This window comes from Ooceraea biroi, chromosome 4 (assembly GCF_003672135.1).
Source record: "Ooceraea biroi isolate clonal line C1 chromosome 4, Obir_v5.4, whole genome shotgun sequence".
NCBI classification, from domain to species: domain Eukaryota; kingdom Metazoa; phylum Arthropoda; class Insecta; order Hymenoptera; family Formicidae; genus Ooceraea; species Ooceraea biroi.
Window position 1 is genome coordinate 6,907,923 of NC_039509.1, and position 21,703 is coordinate 6,929,625.

General features: G+C 41.3%; 3 protein-coding genes across 4 annotated transcripts; 2 read left to right on the top strand and 1 right to left on the bottom strand.

Moving 5' to 3' along the window:
* Positions 1-3,973: 3,973 nt before the first annotated feature.
* Positions 3,974-5,776, bottom strand: LOC105282543 (SUMO-activating enzyme subunit 1). The gene is made up of 6 exons (XM_011344572.3): positions 5,585-5,776; positions 5,175-5,346; positions 4,845-5,101; positions 4,591-4,772; positions 4,386-4,518; positions 3,974-4,312 (listed from the first exon to the last, which is right to left on the bottom strand). The coding sequence occupies exons 1-6, from the start codon at positions 5,680-5,682 to the stop codon at positions 4,150-4,152; spliced, it is 1,005 nt and encodes a 334-aa protein (XP_011342874.1). The 5' UTR covers positions 5,683-5,776; the 3' UTR covers positions 3,974-4,149.
* Positions 5,777-6,384: 608 nt separating this feature from the next.
* Positions 6,385-10,510, top strand: LOC105282545 (protein C12orf4 homolog). Its single transcript, XM_011344576.3, has 10 exons — positions 6,385-6,679; positions 7,433-7,941; positions 8,137-8,358; positions 8,476-8,679; positions 8,855-8,970; positions 9,070-9,206; positions 9,282-9,402; positions 9,478-9,596; positions 9,680-9,805; positions 9,888-10,510. The coding sequence occupies exons 2-10, from the start codon at positions 7,436-7,438 to the stop codon at positions 9,999-10,001; spliced, it is 1,665 nt and encodes a 554-aa protein (XP_011342878.1). The 5' UTR covers positions 6,385-6,679; positions 7,433-7,435; the 3' UTR covers positions 10,002-10,510.
* Positions 9,895-14,424, top strand: LOC105282544 (toll-like receptor 7). 2 transcript variants are annotated; one of them, XM_011344575.2, is made up of 4 exons: positions 9,895-10,030; positions 12,215-12,571; positions 12,745-13,346; positions 13,782-14,424. In XM_011344575.2, exons 2-4 carry the CDS (start codon positions 12,263-12,265, stop codon positions 14,074-14,076), a joined length of 1,206 nt encoding a protein of 401 aa, XP_011342877.1. In that variant the 5' UTR covers positions 9,895-10,030; positions 12,215-12,262; the 3' UTR covers positions 14,077-14,424. The 2 variants fall into 2 exon arrangements, with proteins under 2 accessions (XP_011342877.1, XP_011342875.1); XM_011344573.3 differs by lacking the exon at positions 9,895-10,030 and adding an exon at positions 11,514-11,732.
* The last annotated feature ends 7,279 nt before the right edge of the window (positions 14,425-21,703 follow it).

Sequence of the window (21,703 nt, forward strand, 5' to 3'; positions counted from 1 at the left end):
CGTAATGCCTGCAGCGGGGGCGAAGGGAGGATAGACGAACGAGCGGATGGACGGACGAGCGAAGAAGCAAGGAGGAATAGAAGGAAGAGGAGGAGGATCCTCGACGCCGAGGAGCCCAGACTAACGGCCGACTGCAGGAGGGTGAGGGGCCGGTGAAATAATGCCGGGCGCGAGAAGCCGTATTTGCATTAGCTATTCGTTTGACCCTAAAAACTGTCTGAATTGCACCGATGGCTGCTCGTAAAGCCCCGGCAATATCGCGGCGAATCGCGCTTTCGGGCGTGCTCGAAATCCGAAACTCGGAAGCCGCCGCAACGGCTTTCGCAACGCGCGAAATTAATGTCGCGACCTAAAGGCGTTGCTCCTCGCCTTCTTCTCGAGAATGGCTTGGAACTCGAAGGAGAAACATCGGTTATAGTACGGGAGAGTTTTACAGCTATAGCGCGACGTTGAAAAATGCTTCTGCAGCTTCGAGAGATGCAACGATTGAACACTTACTTTCCACTAGCGTCGACATCGTGAAGAAATGTATGTATTTATAAAAAATATTAGTGAGAGAGAAAAACCCTCAACGGATATATTTGGTACGATTGATTGACGAAATGCATTGAAAGAGTAAAAGCAGTTTCATATAATCGTAAAGACGCTCGTGACAGAATGATGAAAATGGACGCAGAATGAAGTCCATAAGTCATAAAGCAATGTGGGCGGTAAACGCATTCGTACAATCAGTCGTGAATTAATCAGGAAAAAGGCGACTCACCATCACGTGCCGGCTTGATCGCAAATGTCGCAGGACGTCGATCCTTCCGTCGATCGCGTGTCCACCGTCGCCGATTACAGCCATGACGAATATAACTCTCGGCGCACAATGTATCGGATTTTACGAGTGTCCACCTAGAAAAAGAAGAAATACGAGGTGATGGGATATCTATGGCGAGACGAGGCTGGAGGGGTAGTACGAGGGAAGAGGAAAAGACTCGGCAATGGAGAGCACTCAGATTTTATTACGTTATTTTGTTAATGCAGTGAGTGAAAAGAAAGGGAGGACAGCGAGGTGGTCCACACGAATGTCCGGCGACGAAAAATATTATGTCCCTCGGTCAGAAAACGGGCCATGAAATCTTTTTATGCCCTCCGCCCTGCGATGCCACCCCCAGCCTGCCAGAATTTCACCTATGCGCCTTCTTCGTTCGAGTGTCGTCGCCATCGAATCACTTTAAACGACACGAGGCGATGCGACACGTAATGTAACATACCATGTGACGCATACGGAATGTCCGGTAATCATTGGTAATAGGAAATATAAAGGAAAAAAATGTATTTCTCTTTTATAACATAGCGTGTGGAAGAAACAGAGAAGTTTAAAACAGATTCATTGAAAGAATCGTGAATCGTATACCCGGTAATTGCCTTCTCAATTGAATTTAATTAAATGTAATTAATAAAGAGCGATCAATTATGGAAATTATGAAATATTTCATTAGTAGTTTCTTTATCCAACATTTAGTAACGTGATTTCTCATTGTTATTCTCTACATGATGCAATTTGCGAGCGCTTTTCTCAACGCTTTTCAACGATTGCGCTACCAGAATGCAAGGTCTCCTTCTTTTGAAAGCGACGACAGCCACATACAGAAAGGGTTAATAAAGAAGCCACAGCACAGTTGCCGACAATAAGATACTGATAAGCGGAAAGCATGTTACAGCACGGTATAAATAGGAAACGCTACTGGCAAAAGAAGTCGTAAGCAGTTACTGCACGTACGCAATTTTTGCCGTGACGACGCTTTTTCGCGACTCCATGGCTCTTTACTCGAATATTGCGTCCACACACGATTTGAAACTTTCTAGTCGACGATAACACCGGGATTAACTGTCAGGTTTTCGCCATAGCATAAGAGGGGAATGGTATCGCGTATAAAAGTTTCCGATAATAACGCTAAACGTTGCGCTCACATTAGCATCCGCAACGCTTTACGTTCGTCGTTTAAGGTCGGTTTAAGTACAGGCTTATCGTCTTAAGGGCTGTCATGCCTCTCGACAAGGGCGCGGAGAGCAACGTATGTCTGTCAATAAATGCGCCCGGTGGTATTTTAACAGCGGTAATAATTTTCGTCGCGCTATAAATCAACGCGCGGGTACGATGTGCGAAGGGTGCACCCTTCGGTAACCTTTTCGCGCGGAGGATTTGACAGTACAAAGGACGAGCTGCGAGGTACGACGTCTACCTCCCCCGCACACGCGTTCCTAATAAAACTACTGATTAAATCATTCCCAGCAATTTCAAGCTCGCGAAACGTGAGAGATGTCAGAAGAATATACATTTTTCAAATACTCTCCGATTTATAATATTACGCAATTTATCACGTTATACACGTGTAAATTTCAATCGCGAAACAGGGATGTGCTAAGAACGATGTGACACGTGAAAGGTAACTTGAGAGCGTAATATAAATCGTACGGGCTTTACGTGCTATGGGGAACTTTAGCAGTTCGTCTAGCATTCCTGAAGGTGTACGTGTCATATCGATTCTCAGCGAATATGTATAACGACGTCGGTGTAGCCTCGGTGGATTCCTTGCATGAGTCACGGGAAGTGCCGGTACGTCTCCTACTTTACTTAGGCCCAGATAATAATCACGCGACCGCATAAACTGCGAAGGTGCTCGATCGCATGTATTTTTCAGCTTTGTGTGTCGTTCTGTGCGGAACTGGTGATACATGCTGAATGAATGCTTTCAGCCGGGGGAGCATACATCATTGTTAAAGTCACGAAGAGATTCGTACGAAGAATAAAACTGATAAAATAAATCATTCTTTCTTGACCGCTCATTTTATCACATTAGATATCTCTTGGACAATTAGATATCTCTTAAACAATCGGACATATAATCAATCATTTTTTAAGTAATCTGCATGACGCTGCGCAAATTGAGGATCCACCTAATCCTTGGAATGAAATAAATTCGTCGCGGTGATCGCGAGATTCAACCGACATTCGTGCTATTAAATTTACATGAATCGTCGTCAGTCGATGCGATTTGCTGCGCTCGTCGGAACGTGACGGCGAATCCGTCACGAACTACCCTCCGTACGGGGTAGTCCGCGCGTTGAGGTATATACTAACAAAACGTCAAATTAGAGAAGCGCTTTATGTCGTGTCGGCTAATGGTTTTCCGACGAGCACGAAATAAAACGTCGCACGAGATAATTCGACAGCCGTGAAAGCACGTGGCCGCATCGTTAAGGAACACGTCATATGTATACCTGCGACGAGACGGAGAGAGAGAGCCGGGAGAAACGGTTTACAAGCTTATCCGTGCATTTACATACCGCTGTAATAGGCCCGACGTGCAACGACATCGTATGCACGGGAAAAGACGATACATCATAATTCCGAGTCGAGGATCGAATCAATCACTCGGCCGTGTGTACATACGTGCGTGAAGTGGCACATACCACCGACGTGCACATTCATTGTATGCACACGTCAGATAAATAAAAGTAATAAATAGTAAAGCGCTTTATCAGCAATTTTCTATATTGAGTATACTTGCGCTATCACGTATCATTACTGTCATTATGTAACAATATCTGTCAGTATCTGCGAAGTTAGTGCAGAATACGGTTAATCGCGAAATTGCATTTCACGTTACTGCAATAAATTTCCGGTGAAATAGGATGTAAACGCGCGAAATGCGCTCCTTTGAAAATAATGTCGACGAGTCGATAAAACATAACGAGCCGTACACTAATCGGCTCTCCCTCGATTTTTCAATCCCCGCTGTACATATCTCGCGACGTATCTTCCACTTGAAAGAGCACCAAAAAACCCACAAAGCGAATTCGGAATTGCTTTGTTGAAGATTATGATAATGAATCACGTACACGCGAAAAAGTATATTTTTTAATATAAAACATAAATGCAATGGATAATAAATAACAATGGATACAAATATATAACAAATTATTACAAGTAAAAAAGAAAGCTTTATTTTCAAATATCACTGTGTATTTCTTGACAATAAAGTTAAATACTTGTTTCTTTTTGCGTATAAAAAGGATGAAAAAGATGAATATAACATACTATTCACAGTATGTCAATGACAATAGGAATTAGAAAATAGCCAGATAATTTGATGAACGTTATTGGCCCAATTTCAAAATTTTTCCGCCCAGCGTATCTGGATTAAATACAAATAAGTTATTATGCGGTGTTCCCTTTTGCGACACTGCTTTGATTATTTCCTGTGTCATGACGCCACCAATGATAGCGCAAACTGGACTGATTTGCGCATACAAATCGCTTCTATGTTAAAAAATAACACGTTAGAATCTTGAAAAATAATATATAAATTAGTTACGTGATATTATATACATACTCTACTAAGTGATCTATCTTATCTTCGAGTTCGTATTTCTTAATAATCGCGGAAGCTTCGTTCTTCAAATTTTCACAACCCCTTTCATCAGGCAGTGGATCGTCGCCGTTCTTTTCGCGATAATTTAACATTACTGATAGAAAAGAAAAAGATAATTATTTATTTGGTACATTTATTAAGTTCACTCTCTCACTTTAAAACATACTTAGCATCATATAGTAGATCTCCGATTCCTTAGGCAATGATACTTTAGGAACATTCAAAATAAATTCGAAAGGTACAAACGTATCGGTGTGCTTTTCAGTAACGGTTATGCTCTCAAACTTTTCTTTTCCCATAGGCTCGCCACCCTCCAGTATCTTTACTTTCTTCGTTTGTACAACATCCCTAAAACAATATGCCCGGTTTACAAGAGATCGAGTCTCAATATATGTTTGTCAAATTTATAAGTGTACGTACTCTGCATATTCGTGTTCCAATAGATCCGCGAACGAATAACCAAGTGCTCCCCATACATCACCAGCGAAGAACTTGACTTTATGGTTTCTGCACACTCGATTGATTCTTTTCAATTGCGTGATAGTACAGTGAGTAGCACATACCACATCAAACTGTGTGAAATATTCATCCGGCTTGGCATCAACCTTGTCCACATCTGCGGTGACGTTAACCATGGGGTTCAGATTTTGTGCCCTTGCTAACGAAGCTTCGGCTCTCTGCAAGATCATCATGATTTTAATATACATGATTCATGCAACGCGTTAATAAAGTCCATCGTCCGATTCTTACATTCTTTCCAACATCGTCTTTTGGCGCAAAGAATTGCGAGCATCTGTCTAATTTTGTTACATCTCTATGATCCAGAAACGTTATACTGTTGACTCCAGCCAGAATAATATTTTTGGCAATCTCTGCTCCAAAGCCATCCAGTCCTATTAAGAGGATCTTTGCGGCCCGCAAACTGTGAAAAGATGGTTAGGAAATATTTAATGTAATATTTTAATGAAAATTCTAAGACATCGAGTCTTTAATACATATAATTTAATAATTCTTTAGACATCTTCGCGATGTCTTTCGTCTGGGTATTTCTTTTAAATATACTTTATAGCTAGTCCTGTGCACATTTCATTCATGTTTAACTTACAATTCGCAAATGCCGGTGAACTTTGTATAGGTTAGGATATGTGACATTAACTTACCGCTTCTGTGATTCCAAGCCCCAGAGGCGAATTTGTCTGTCGTATAATTCAGCCTCAGCATCTGTCAATTCCTCGTGGTTTTCTTTATGATCTACCATTATCGAAATTTATTTATCGTCAGGATTTAATACCGCCGAAAGCGTCTATTGCAAAATCTTTACTCGGAATCTTTATAGTTTGAGTGTGGCTCCTACCAACTTAACATACTTGCGTTTTTGAAACATTTGGAGCATCAATTGGACCGCAATATAAGAAATCTGTTATACCGACCTAACATAACTGTTCAAACTTTATTCTATGCAAAAATAAAGAGAACTGCATTGAGTGAGTGTATTTATATTAAAAATTAAGAACATATTTAGAACACTCAATCTGCACTTACACATAAATATGCATAAATATGTTTAGTAAAACTTAATTTGGTAATTTGGTAAATTGAAAAACTGTGTCAAAGTTATCTATAGTTACCTTCAGTGCAAGCAGAACTAGTCGATAATGTCAGATCTCTTGAATTATTCCTTCAAGACTCCAAAAGTAATCACGCCCACACAGTAGCATTATTTAAGGATGAATTGCACGAGGTTTATTTTTCCAAATATTACACTTATAGCAAGTTTTAGATGAATTTTTGTTTATAATTTATATTACTCAAACAGCAAATTAAGCAAATTTTTATTTTCAAGTGATACAACTCAAGAATGAATTAACAGATACTTTTAATCAGTACGTTTCAATGATTTTAAATTATGTTAAAAAGAAACATAAGAATTATATACATGACAAATGAACGTTAAGTTGGAAACACTGTGCGTTAAATGACAGTTGTGATTGTCGTGGGGGCGTTGAAGGGTTGTCGACTGTCACGCAGATAGTGTATTTTCAAATGAATAGATAGGAAATGTGCAAAAGTGATCACGATTGTTAATTGTTTAAAGTTTATGTAAATCTTATCCAGCATACTAGTCGCATAGAGAAGTAGTGAAGAATTTTTGTGCGTGGAAGGTAGAGGTTATGTTTCGTAAACAGATTTACAGCTCGATTAATCGAAGCATATGATCCTCGGATGACACATGTATCAATAGAACATATGCGAATGTGAGTACTACATTAATTTGCAAACTCTTAGCATGTATTTATGATACATCCAATATTTTGACAATCGCTACTTGTCGCAGTACATAGCGTCCTCGTGAGTCGATAAAGTAGAAACGACCGGATATCCTAAAATATAATTCTCAGAAATTTTGCGCGCTCACTTTTTTATTGTCCGAGTTACCCGAAGAGATGCAATCGATAATATCGAAAATGTTATATCGAGATTGAGTCGCAGTTATTATATTTTCGTCCCAAAAAGATTTAATGTTCATTCGTGCCTTATATTTTGCAAGTTTTTTCACACAGTTACATAAATACACAAATGAAGATGTTATATTTTAGATTTGCGTTTATTCCGTTCAAGTAGAATTTTTAGATTTATGTAACAAGCGCATTCAAATTTGTAAGCAATTAAAATTTACAATTAACAGCTGTTTTATCATTGAAATAAATATAGACAATAAATATAATCGTTCTATATATAAGGATTATCTTTGCCCTCTTAACCCGAAAGTTGTGAAAGCTGACCTTGGCGGGATAAGTGTATCCCATCTTTTTAAGCCTCATAACGTCTGCATACATGCTGATAAGCATGTTCATTACGTTGAATTTATTACTCTAATCAGTTGTTAATTGTTCCATATAATTATTTTATTGTGCTATTTCGGGCGTACCATTTTTTATTCACATTTCCACTTTGCACCAATATATCGTTGTAAAATTCACATTAAAAGCATATAAATGTCGTTAAAGAACATGAATAAAGCAGAGGAGGAATGCGTTGAGAAGACATTCGTCTACAAGTTTCCAACATGCACTACGAACCAAGAATACACGTTGGAAATTCCGATAAAAATACCGTACCATGGTTCCATAAAAGAGTTGATGCATCGTATCATGTCATCGTTCAAGCTACCGTGTTATGTGGAATCAGACTTATTAGAAGCCTTGCAACGCGATATCAAAGAGCTGACACTGCAGTTTCACGATGAAAAAACAGAGAAACTTATCGATTCTGCTAAAGACGGCACGCTAGATTTAGAAGACATAATTAAAAACTGGGAGAAAATATACAAACAGAAAACCGTAGAATATTCTGATCCCATCGGAACCACCGACGAGGAACTTTTCGCCGCAGCATATCACAGATTGGTGCACTCCCCGTCTTTAGAACCAATTTTGCAGGCGGAACACAAATTTGGAAGGGACGTCACTGAAGTAATCCAGATGAGGGATACCGATTATGAGCAACTTACGCAAAAGTTAGTAATATCACGGTTTTTTCGCGTTTTTCATGACAACATTCTTTGAAACATAGCTTTTGTACAGTCTTAAAAAATTTGAAGCATGAAAGATAAAAAGAAATATTTATGGATACAAATTTGGCATTTTAATTAAAAATAATTGAAGAAAAGAAAAGTAAAATTCGAGAAAGACGAATCATGCATAAATTCCAGACAAACCGACGAAATGCGCGTCGCTGTCGAGGCCCTGGAAGCAGGATCTACGGAAAAATCGATAAACGATATGGCAGGTCGTCATTTCGAGGAACAGAGTTTATTGCAGGGTTACTGGGGATCGAGAATCGATGCTTTGAGATTAGATCAACGGCGGCAGTATCGAAACTGGATCATGAGATTACTGGAAGAACAACAGACCAGCATGATAGGCACGCCAGTGTAGGTTTTGTTTTTCTCACGTGACTTGAGTCTAATTCTCACATATTACAATAACGAAACCTTCAGAGTTTTCTGTAAAGAATAAAATATATCTCATGTAACGTTTTCGCGTGATAGAGGTTCGCCTATGGTACCGCTGCCGCCGATACGTCCCGCTTTAGACAAATTCGTTCATAGCGAAGAGAAACATACGACAGATTACCCTCAATTAGAAGAAAGCTTCACTATACATTTGGGATCTCAGATGAAACAAATGCACAACATACGTATATTAACCGGAGACGTGCTCGACTTTTGTCGTACGAAAAATAGCGAATCCGGGTACGTCGTGGCAATCTTAATTAAATCTTATGCAAATATATTTTCTCTTGAAAATTTCAGGAGAGAATTTCAATTTAAATTTCAGTAACTACAATTTCTCTTTTCGATTGTTGATTTTTTAATCGATTATGATAGATACATCAGGTATAATAAATGTAATAAATATTGAATCTAGGATGGATCCAACGCCGCAAAGATTGCAAACAGCTTTGGGATTATATTCGAACGATCTATGTGGATTAGTTCTTCTAAGCGATAATCACTTGGGCAGTTATTCCGGAATAACGAAAGGTGCTTTTCAGAATGTAGTAAAATGTATATTCGTTTCTGACATTTTTTAGCACAACTAATACAATACTTTCGTAAATTAAAAAAAATACATCATTGTAGAATTGTGTTCGATATGTCAATTAACAACGGAATTCCATTTTCCACCGATCGATGAACAGTTAGAAAAAATACGGGATGATGTGAAGGATGCCGTTGCCTGGAGACAGGTGCATCATAGAGAAGGAAGTGATCCGCATGTAGGAAATATTTTGAAAAACTTAATTTTAAGGATATTGCGTGTAAGCCATATTACATGTACACGTCATTTGTAGGCGAAAAAATCCACGACAAGCAAGAGCTTGCAAACGGGCGATGTTTTTATCACGAGACATTCAAATCTGGCGCAGGTCCACGTGGTGTTTCACATGGTGGTGAATGATTCTCTGAGATCTGGTAGGTATCACTGACCGTTGACAAAATTTTCCGTATCGCACGCGATTTAAACTTGACGCGCGACATTAATTTCAGGTGACATCAATTCGCGCCATCCCGCTATTCTGGGACTGAGGAACATTTTGAAGACGGCGTGTTGCAACGACGTGACGACGCTGACAATACCCGTGCTACTCGTCCACGAAATGTCAGAGGTATCTATCTATCACTTAGATAATTCGGACAAATAATTCCCGGATAATTAGGCAAAAATATAATTTAATCTACATCGATATAGGACATGACGGTCGCCTGGTGCACGAAACGGGCCGAGCTAGTCTTCAAGTGCGTGAAAGGCTTCATGATCGAAATGGCGTCTTGGGGTGGAGCCGAACTAAAGAATCTGCAGTTTCTCGTACCGAAAGTAAGTCCGGCGATAAGTGCGACGCACAAATATTGAAAATAAAAAAAAAAGAGGTGAACGATATCGTTGTTATCGCTTTCAGGGAATGTCGGAGGAGGTGTTTGGCACGTTGGCCACAATGCTGCCCAGCATATTTCGAGTATCGAATCCGCTGGTTTTCAAGGCTACTAGCACCCCGCAAACTCCAAAAAAGTGAACGACCCTCTTGCCCCGTATTATCATTTAGTGCGTATTCGGAACACTGCAATATTTATTACTATCGCATATTTATTACTACATATGCAGTTGTTATTATCCATCGCGGGCGCGAAGACAGATACGACTCCGTGCATAAATGTCTTTTAACGAGCTTTTTGTTTATATTACTTTCACGCGACTGCGATTTCCCACGGGGGCGGTTCGATATTTGCGATAATCCGTACAAATATAATTTTTCCGTCAAGTTATTTTTCTGTTCTATTTCAATAATAAAATACTCGGCATCTGATTTATTTATCATGTTTTATTTTATTTTTCTTCATCTAAATCAATTTCCTAGATATATGTCGAATCATCATATATAAAATTACTTATCTCTCTTCTTGCAAACCAACCTAGAAGTACGATATAAAAATGCATTTATAAAATAGTGTCACCCAGTAAAACAATTTCAATAGTAGGAAATTTGTTGTACGCTACACTAAACCAACAATGCGCATTTTTACATACATCGCCGCATTATGACGGTGATTTCGATTTACTTGACATCCCTCTATAAAATCTTGGAAACAACTAAATTAGAATGAAAATTAAACTGATAAAATACAATATAATCATAAAAATTATAATCTCCAAAATTTTATATTCTCAATAACAAAACGTAATTTGAAAACGATGCATAAAATAAAGCACGCACTTTATCGGTTACACATTAATCTCGACGAGATATGCACGAATGGTATTATCGTCATTAGACGCGCGGCATGAAGAGCGAGGTTTATCACTGTTAGCCGTATTTTTACTTTCTAGACATGACAGATACGCTAACATTTCGGATGCGAGTCTCGCTGCGAAATGCAGCGTTAAAACGTCATGGTTCTAATGATCCATAAATTTCGCAAACTCAACGATACCGCTCGGATGCCGTGTTTAATTGAAGAGAAATGTGCGATTAATTGTGGCGGGAGAGACAATCGCTGACCAGCCGGGGCAAATCGTGTTGGATTTACGCGCACGGCAGCGGCTCGTATCGGCATCGGTTTATCGGAAAGCGGTACGTTAGCCTCGGCGATTCTGAACTTCTGACCGGGGACGGATTAAATTAACGCACGATTCGCGCAGCGGAGTCATTTTGTAAAAAAATATTTGGCTGTGGCTAATACACGTTCAGTGTCGATAATGAACGAGGTTTATCGCCGCAATAAAATAAAATAAAAGATAGAACGCGTTACGTTATAGAATTAACTAAATTACTCAAATTATTGCTGCTCGAACATGTTTGATTATTACGAAAATTAGTACGAAACGAGAGCGGTGACGAAATAATTTTGCTTATCAATCAAAAGTTTGCAAGGAATCAGGTAAGGTGGAAAAAAACATTTTCTTGCAACGAGAGCAGTCTGGATAAGGAAGGAGCGCTCATATCGCCGATCGAAGTGCGGACTGCATTATTATAATGCAGCTGATTTCTCTGCCCCCCTCTTAATTCGGCACTGCAATCTTCGGCAGAGAGTCGCGGATGAATTCGTTGCCATTCCATCGGATCGCGGTGTGGGAAGCATAGTTCACGCTAGGTGGTCCCGGTGGTGCGGTCGGCCGATCGGGTGCGTGGAAATCGGATCGCTCTAAACGTCAACTAATCAGAAAATTACCACCTGGCACGATGTGGCTCGGATCGCTCACGTTTTTGGCCGTCGTCGTTTCGCTCGTCTCGGCGAAAACTGTGACGGTGGGTCCTTTTTTCTGGCGGTGGTTCCTGTCTCCCCTAATCGGACCGTCGTCGACAATCGCTCAGGATTTTCCGGCACGTCCGGATGACACTCGCGAACATATCGCGAATATCAACTTCCGGTTCCGCTTATCGCTTTTTTTTTTTAATGTTATCCTTTTCTCGCGGGAGCAATCGCCGCACGCGATTTAAATATGTTGGAGTGCGTTTCGAAACTTGCACGATAAAATGATATTCACGACGGATTTTCAGTTTATTTTCAACGTACGCACGCGTATCTTGATTTTATACGTACATCTGTTATGTTTCATACTAATGTTCAGTATACTTGTGAAAAATGCATGAAGTGTAGTTAAATAAATGAAATGTTGGTTTCAATATTGTTAAATTCTTGCTTGTGTTCGGATCATGTGTTCAGATAACTGAGTCCGGAATTGCTCTGTCAACGAGTGAAGATATGTTAAAAGCGGTTTGCGTTGCAGGTTGATCTGTCATTCCGAGGATTAAAGAAAGAAGATTTCTTCGTAAAAATGCAATCCCAGTTTAATCTGCAGGAAGTAACAGACCTGATTTTGACGGGAAACGAGTTTGACAGTTTTCTAGATTGTTCCACTAATTTGGAAATGCTGAGAACGCTAGACTTGTCTCAAAATCATCTCCAGCGATTTTTCTTCCTCTGCAAAGAGGAATATAATTTGCAAATATTGAATGTGAGTCACAATAAACTCGAATACATCGACGACAATGCTTTCAACGATCGAATACCGAAACTGAAAATATTGGATCTTTCTTTCAACAAACTCACCGTCGTCAATGAAACCATGTTGCAACATTTTACGGTAATGATCATTTTAATTAAGGAAATGTTCATTTTATAATTTTTAATCTTCACGAAAACGTTCTAATTCATTTTGTGAGTCGTGTAAATGATTTACGAAATCTTTTTCCATGTTTGCCATTATAAAATAATTATAAAATAACATCGCAACTCTAAATAAATTTTTCCTTTCAGATTTTAGAGTACCTATCTTTGTCTCACAACCCCATAGCAGATGGGATACATGAGAGTGCGTTTTGGAATCTGAAAGCGCTAAAACATCTCGATCTGAAGGACATATCCGCGCCGTATTTCTTGCCCACTTTCTTCAAGACATTAACCAACTTATCAACTCTGGATATATCCTGGAACCCAATCAGCGCGATACCTCTGTTACCGATAAGCTTGCAAGAGTTGGACTTATCTGGTACGCAAGTGACAAACTTCGGAAATTTGTATCTACCGCAGTTACGAGAACTGAGGTTGAACTACATGCCGAATTTGACATCGGTGGCCCTGAACGATCTCGAGAACCTGACCAGTCTGGAGACATTATCGATGATCGGTTGCAAACGATTGACCCAGCTCAGTCTCTGGCCGCAGATTGGCGTCGTGCTACCACGATTACAGCGCTTCTCGATAAAAGGTTGCGGCCTTGAGACTCTGGGTGTCGATCTGCGTGCATTGATGCAACAAACGGCCGTCGTCGAATTGGAGAACAATCCCTGGAAATGCGACTGCAAGTTGGAATGGGTCAGTTTGTTAAATTCGACTAAGAATCTCGGCCAAGATATCAGGTGAGAAGTAAATGAGAGTCTCGGTTACTCTCAGTTGGTAAACGAATATCGATTCAAGATAGAATTGATTAAAAATTGTATTATTATTTATTTATTTTTACGTCTCTTTAGTATATTTATAATATTTCTTAATAATTACTGTGGACCTACTTGTCTCGAAAGGTTTTGTTATAAAATAATGTCATAACAATTCTGACACGTTCATCAAGTTTCAGCGTTGTGCCTTTAGATGTCTCGAGAATTTCTAAAGTAAAATTCTTTTTACACTACACTGGAATTATTTTGTTAATAATAAATTGAACGAGCAAAGCTTATTATTTAATAAAATGCAAACTTTTAAATTATAACTATCGCGATTAAATTCTATTTTATAAACGTTTTTCTCAATCGTAAATAATACGATATACATATTTCGTAATGTTTCTGTGCTAATAGATGCCGCACACCGGATCAACATCACGGCAAATTTCTCGCTGAAATACCGAGTTACGAATTGCAATGCGATTACGACTCGTCGGTGCTTTATCCGATCCTGTGGACCTGCTTCTCGATATTGTTTATCGCTCTGATCATCAGCACGATTTTATTGTTCCTGAAACGACCGATAGGCCAATGGAACTTTAAGGGTAGAAACAGGGACACTGTCACGTACAAGAACGTCGTGGAATCGAACAACGATCTGGTCCGGATACTGGCGGTATCCGAGACGCAGGATCGCAACGAAGAATAAAGCCAAATTGAGATAGGAAAAAGAAAGAGCACGCGACAAGCGCAGAAAATCGTCAGGCCAACAATAGACATCTCATCAAGCCTTTTTAAGGAGTTTTCGTAATAACAGTTATCTTGTAATGGTATAATACAGGATAGTTGACAATTGCACGCGGAATATGTCACACACACGCACATACATATCACCATGAAAGATTTTATTATTTCATAATTCATATAGCGGAATACATTAATTCGCAGGATGTAAATAAGAACGTATTATATATCGCTATATGAAGCGCTCTAGATATGCCATAGTTTCTTTGTAATGTTAAAACCTTTTCAATAATAAAATGATATTACATAACAATTTTTGTGAGGTAAATCATTTCTATTCGTGAGCGAATTATGAACACTGAGGAGAGTCACTCGAGCCATGAATTCGAATGACGGGGTACCGCGAATTCGAGCGCTCAAATGATGAGTACCCCAACGTCCGAGAATAATGTAAAATCCCTGCGGTCTTGTGTTTTTTTCCGGTCAGTAAAACTATCGGCCTGTCTAAAAACCCCTTTACCTTTGTTCCTCGCGATACGTCCGTTACCGTGGCACAAAAGAAACACGGATACAAAGAACACATTGGCTCATTTGCCCTGAATGGCGGCGAGATCCTCTTCCGCGTAACGACGCGGCAACGCTTAGCTGAACGCATGAATTATCATGCGTGGCATCTTGAGAACGCACGCAACTAATTGAAATTCTACGAGATTCCGCCACAACGGGTTCATTTTCCGGTAAGCCTCCCAATCGACGGGCAAAAAGCGTTCTCTGCAGTCTTTAGAATCGAAGTCAACCCTGAACGCAAGTTTCATTTCGATTACTCTTTACTCTTCCTTTATAAAAGAATAAAAGATACCTCTCTCAAATATTGCGGGTGCCCTTCACTCGAAACACAAATTACTAATTGTGTCTGATGCACTTCAACGGCCTACTCAACGGCTGAAGAGCGTTGCGAAACGTAAAAAGGAAAAATGTTCTTCAGGCTCGTAGACCTAGCTATTTCGATGAATATAATAGAGAGAGATTGTTTAAAATACGAGATTTCGTTTATTTATCATTTCGATCTTGCGCTTACGTTTACCCGATCACGGCAATCTACTTGAAAATGTCAATGAACACGATCGCACGAGCTTACCCTTCCAATCAGATCCCGGTATGCACTCGGTCGTTAATGAAACGTTAAGGTACAGGGCGTTACGCGCTCCGTTCCAAGAAGGGGCGCAATATTGGCGTGTTATACGATGAGCCAGCAAATGGTGCTATGAAGATCGTCAGTTTACGTGACGTGCACCGTGATCGCGTGCGATGTAGCGATCAACCTTTGTATCGAAGTATGATCTTCCTATGGAAGGCCTATTGGGTTACGCCCAAACGAAGAGAGAGAGGGGGGGGGGTGAAAGAGAGAACAAGGATGTCATATTATTGGGGGGTCACAATATGCAAAGAGAAGAGCGCAAAAAATCACTGAGAAAGATTTGCTGCACCGTGTCGAGCGGAAGTCCGTGATTATACAATAACTCTTTGCTTTTCCTCCGAACCCTGTACTGACACGCCTTTTTTCCGTATACGGGAATGACATGTCAGGGTGTGGCAAACCCCGCTCATCCCGAGCGCCATTTTGTCTCTATTAATCTACCCATAATTAGTTATTTTCTTTTGCGTTTTTTTATTGCGCGGAATGATTTACGAAAGTGCTTAATAGGACATTCAATTACCTCACCTTAATACGTTTTTCATTATTTCCCGGGAAAAGTGAAGCGCAGTATTCTACGCTTCCGTGGAAAAATATGCGCGCGTAAAAACTTTCGGTCTTACTTGTACTTTCCGTTCATGCACTTGTGAGTACCACTATTTCGCGTCGAAATATCGGTTTACTCGAAAAATCGCACTTGCCTCCAATTTTGTTCAGCCTCCATTAACAAGAAAAGCATCGTTGCTCTGTGTATCGTATATCTCTTTGTGCACCGAAATATCAATTCGAACCAGCGAGAACTCCGCGGCATTTTTTCAGCCGGGGTGCCGATAAAGCGATTGAACATTGCGGAATATTTTTTCGCCACGCCGGAAAGCGAGCACGGAGCGCGAGGGATGAGGGGATGGTTTCGGCGGACGGAGAGGAGGCGGAGGACGAGGAAGAGGTGAGCGATAGAAGTTTTACCCTCCTCGCGCGCGGTGGTGTCGAGTGTCGGTAATTCGAGATTCCGTGCGAGCCAATTTGGCGAGAGCCGCCGGAAAAATAATACACCGCCTACCAGCACGAGATATCACGAGAGCGTGCGGAGGCGAATTTTAACGGTCAACGCGAAACACGTGGGCAGACCATGCCGGGGAGAATATCGTGTTTCGAGCAGAATGAAGAGCATCCTATCCCCGGGCTTAAGACGCCCGGATAACGGCGCGCTGGCGTTTTGTTGGAAAAACAGGGTGGGCGATATCGCTCGTACCCGATGACGATCGAGATACTTGTTCCCAAGTATTTAGCCGAAGACGATACGTATCGACATCTTGGAACAACCTCCCGCGCTTTCTTAGTTATAATAGAAGAACAAGCGGTGCATCAAGTATTAATAACACGAAAAATTTATACTGCGAGATTATGTAAGAAACGTAAGTTGCTCCCTCTCGCTCTCTCTTTCTCTGTCTCTCAAGCAGAAACATTTTCGCGCGTTAATCGAGCGCGACTCACTTGGACCTCGCGCGAAACACATTTTTCTAACAGCCCTCTACATTACGATTCGTTAAGCCAGCGTCTACATTAACTAAGCTAATCCCTTAATTACGTCCCTTTTACTTCTCTCCCCGCCTCTTCTTCCTCACCCATCCGGCGGCGACTCTCACGCTTCCTGCATCCATCCTTCACTTGGTAATTAAAGAATCTGATGAAGCTTCGCGGTGTATACGCACGGAAAAACAAGCGACGAGCATGCACCTATAGATGCAACTTTCACACGCGTGTTATGCAGCATGATATACATCATTCCTTTCGGCTTTTATGTTGCCGCATAATTCACCGTGCTTAAACATCACACCGATTCAATTAACGTAATCAACAAAAAACTATCAGGCACGAAGGAGCTCTATTTCGCACATTTAATAATAACAAGCGTTCTGATGTAGCAAATACACGCGAGATAACATTTGATAGCATGCAATTTTTATGAAGACATTATTTGATCCATGATGTATCTCATGAAACAACATTATCGCCAATTAATTAAACTTCTTTAGTATCTTATCGACAACGCCGGAGTGTTATCATAATATTATATATATATATAAAAAATAGACATCTGTCTTCGTTACACGTTAAACCATATTGCGCTTACAGGCGTGCATCCAAACGCGCGTTTTGCGCGGTCGCATCACCCGAAAACAGCCGCATGCCGCGGAGTGCCCGTCGATTTTCGCCGGGCAGGGTTTTATCTGATTAAACCGACGTAGAAACATGGGGTTATACGTGTAAGCTTTCCGGGCCCGTCTATGGGGAGAGGCCGAACAAATGAATAATGAAAATAAAACCCCGGTGATGCTATCGGTAAGCACCACGGGATTACGTACGCATCAGCGCGCCCGCGATGAACTTATATTATGGAACCCTCGTATACACGAGCTGCACGTACACGCGTTAACATGCGTATGTACGTGCGTGCATGCGTACCATACGTGGACGCGAGATGCAAAAGAAAAGCAAACGGCTTTTCCGCGCGCAAAAGTTTAACAAGTTCTTCACGAGTCAGCCAGAATACAGATTTAATTGACAATGTAGTTTGCCTTGCACGCTTAAACACAAACTATGATAATAATTATCATTGCAACAAAAAAATATGTTGCATATTTATCAAATATGAAATTTTTGTAAATTGAGACTTTCGTACGCAAAGTTATTTCTGATTGTAAGGGTAACTTTGAATTTTGATGAAACGTTGGGACGTTCGTGATAATACATGACTGATGTATAATCTCGTCGCTGTTCTGCCTCTTGCAGTTACATTTTCAGATTAGCGAAGCAAAGTGGGATGTGGCAAACAGCGAGAAATGAAGCGAAACGCGACAATGATCCAGGAGTCTCGCCGCTCGTAGAGCGTTCATTCACGTGTCTCACGATTGTTGTGTATAGGTACCTATGAATGGCCGCCTTTCGGATAAAAGAGTGGCTGTGCCGTGGGGTGTAAGTGTCACGGCCGGTAATAGTTGCCAAATGTGTCCCGCTCGTCGGAGCACGCCGATTATGTCAAGGTGTGAACTTACGGACGTGGCCAATAGCAGATCGTGGACACAAAGGAGACAATCCCCACGGGTCCAAGCCGCTTACGATCAATACCTGGATCCTTCGATCTTGTCGCGATCTTGCTGCGGCCAAGAGGGTGTTCATTCGCCGGGATCACTCACAATGCGGAATGGACGAAATATGCTTTTTAAATACTCACCTCGGCTATTCCTGCAGGAGTCTTCGACAAGTCTCTCTAAATTCGGAAAAGGCACGTTTCAGACACGCAGAAACAACGTCGCGTTATCTGTGGCGCCGGTTAAGCGGATACCTATTTTGCCGTTTGTAAACTCTTCTGATCCCGTTCTGATCTCGAAAAGATCAGTAATTTCAGCCAAACGTGAAATATTTCTCAAGTTTCGAGGAGGAAGAATGTTTCTGTGAAAATTCTTTCTTCTGAATGGTACGTGGTATGTGGATAGGAAATCAAAATCGATAATGTCCTATGTTCGAGATGCAATTCTGATAATGTATCATCTCAATCAATCTTATTCTTTGTGTATAAGTGCTAATATATGTTTTCTTTCGACCGACTATAGCAACAGTGACAAGATATTGAATAAAATAAATCTATGGCATACGTGTCACATTCATGATACCTTATAAAGAATCATATATAAAAAGATAAAGACTCTTTCTGCGCACACAAGAAACAATGATTTCTACATCTTCAAGCAAAGAAAGAAACTCAGAACTCAGGACAGCTTTACTAATCCAAGAATGTTAACGTTTGTCACGTTCGTCGCAAGTCATTTTTCTCAGTTTCATTTTCCACTTCTTTACCAAGACCACAATTTCAATGGACAAACAACTTCCGTTATTATTTCTAGTCATTGAAACGTTAATCACCAATGGAAAGAGATTATGAAAAGTGTCTTTGTATATTATTGATTCTTTGTCAAAACAAAGTCATGTCCAAAAGCCTATCTTTTGCCCGCAGTGATGCAAATAAAAATCTGCCAGTATATGGAAACTGAGAAATTGCTTTGAGTCTAGATCACAAACTATAACATTCAAATTTTGGAGAAGAGCATGGTGTAAATGCACTTGCAAATTTCCGTAAGAACGAGCTTTCCCATCTTCAAAAGGACAAAAAGACATGGTGCGATGCTCGAAGTGACAACGAGGCGTTTTAAAAGGCCACCCATTCGTCGGGTTAAGATGTAACATAACAAACAGCCCGAGGAAACGTATTTGCCCAGGGCGATATCGAGTTCCCGGGCACTTCCTGCGCTTCTTCATCGTTTTCTTCTTCGTGGCGCCGATGCAGTCGGCGACTTGACGTCCCACAGATTGACGAGCGCCACCCCCGAAGACAGCAGGAATAGAACGGTCACGAATGCATTTAGTCACGACCATGACTTTTTTGCGCCACCCTGCAGATAGGATATAAAAATACACGCGCGACAATAGACTTATCCACGGGAAACGCACAGGAATATTCGTGTAACATCGCACATGTACGTAAATTATGTGTACAGATGATTGCGCTTGTGATCCCGACGCATTTTCAAAAATTACATAAATATGTAATTCCAATTTATTTGTGTCACGAACAGAAGTAAAATCTGCCGAAATACCGCGATACTTTCAATTGTAAATCCGAAAGAATTCACCGCGATAAATTCATTACAGCAAAATTGTCGATACCCACGCGGCCATTTGCTCCGTGATTACGTATCTTATGCACGAGCGAGTCGTCAACTGTACATTTCCCGCGGGCTTCACAGAATCGCCAACGGTATGTGGAATTATCGTTGCATCACGGTGCATTCTTCCCGCGTATTTTGAGCGAAATTCAACATTACAAATGTCGCGGCCGACGCGCCGGCAAAAGCGGCTCGTTGCCGCCGCGTTTTGAACGAGTGGCTTTGCGCGCGAGCACGAAATTACGGCGGAGGCGTCGGCTGTGTTAAAAGCGCGGTATAAATTCGGAATAGCACGTATATGTGTGTACGTATGGTGTATGTATGTGTGTGTACAACGCCCGGCGGAAACGCAGGGTACGAGCGGGCGGTGCTCGCGCTCGTTCATGATTGCGATAATGCCAAACACAATATCGCGGGAAATTTTATCGGCTGGTCGAGCGACGGCACGCGTGGGAAATCGTGCGAAAAATAATAATGAGATGTCGACGGAGAACAAGGGAGGACTGGAGGGCGAACGGCGAAATGGGAGGAAAGTGACGGGCGCTTGAAAGAGGGAGCGCAACGCGACAAGCAACGGAGATCGAGAGTGTCACGGAGCGAGAGTAGACAAAGGCGATAAAGAAAACGGATAGGAAATGAGAGAAAAATGTCGGTATACCTCAAAATGAGGTACGAGCGAAGTGCGGATTAACGCAAGAGGGTGGCAAAATGAAGGTAGAAAGGACAAGGAGCGCAAGGAGAGAGCAAGGAGTAGAGGAAAGAGAGAAGAGCGGAAAATGTGCGAAACGTTTAATCGACGTGCAGCGGGCCCCCCCCGAGAAATACCTAAAAGAGAGGCATTGAAAAAGCCTGTCGGCGCGAATCTCTTCTATTTTGAATATAAAGTGGACGATGAGATTTTTTCCCCGCCGCGGGGAAAAAGTGCGTGGTAGATAAACGTACGGACAGGTCTTCACGTGCGCGCGCGCGTGCAGAGAAATTTTTTAATAAATTCGCTTTGCGCGAACTATATTTTCTCTGTCAGCTCGTTTAACGTTCTGACGAGCACGCACGATGAAAGATTTTTCCCATAGCGGATCGACGCGCAATCGAATTTTTCGAGGGCGCAACGAAAGTTGACGGTGTAATCTCTCGATGGTGCTCTCTCTCTCTCTGATCTCGGTGAATCGAAAGAAATTAATCTCGTTAGGAAGCTCGGCGCGCAAAGACCGTTTCAGCATCAACCACGAAATTAGTCGCTTAACATCTCACGTACGTAACGTACGAACTATTCACTCTGCTAACGTAAATTATACGACAATGACAGCACGCGTATTACCATGATTGTAAGGCAAACATCGGTAGAACGGGCTCCAACATACGCACGTAAAATAATCACACAGTCGGCAACATTTTAGCTACTCCTGCCGATACTCACGTGGTACCTATAAAGTGCTCCGAAATCACTGACGCCAGTGCGATATTATCTCTGAGGAGGGAAGGAAGCGCGCGACCGCAGCCTCCGACTAAGATAGCGAAATTAGTGGAACCCTTGTTAACGACCTCATTAACCCACAGTTACGCCGGAGGAGGGTCGGTCGAATTAGAGGAGCCCAAGTCTGGCCCAGAAAAGTAAAATAAACAAATGGCCATGGCGCCATCGCGCAGATGAGTCCCGTCATCCAGTGGGTCCC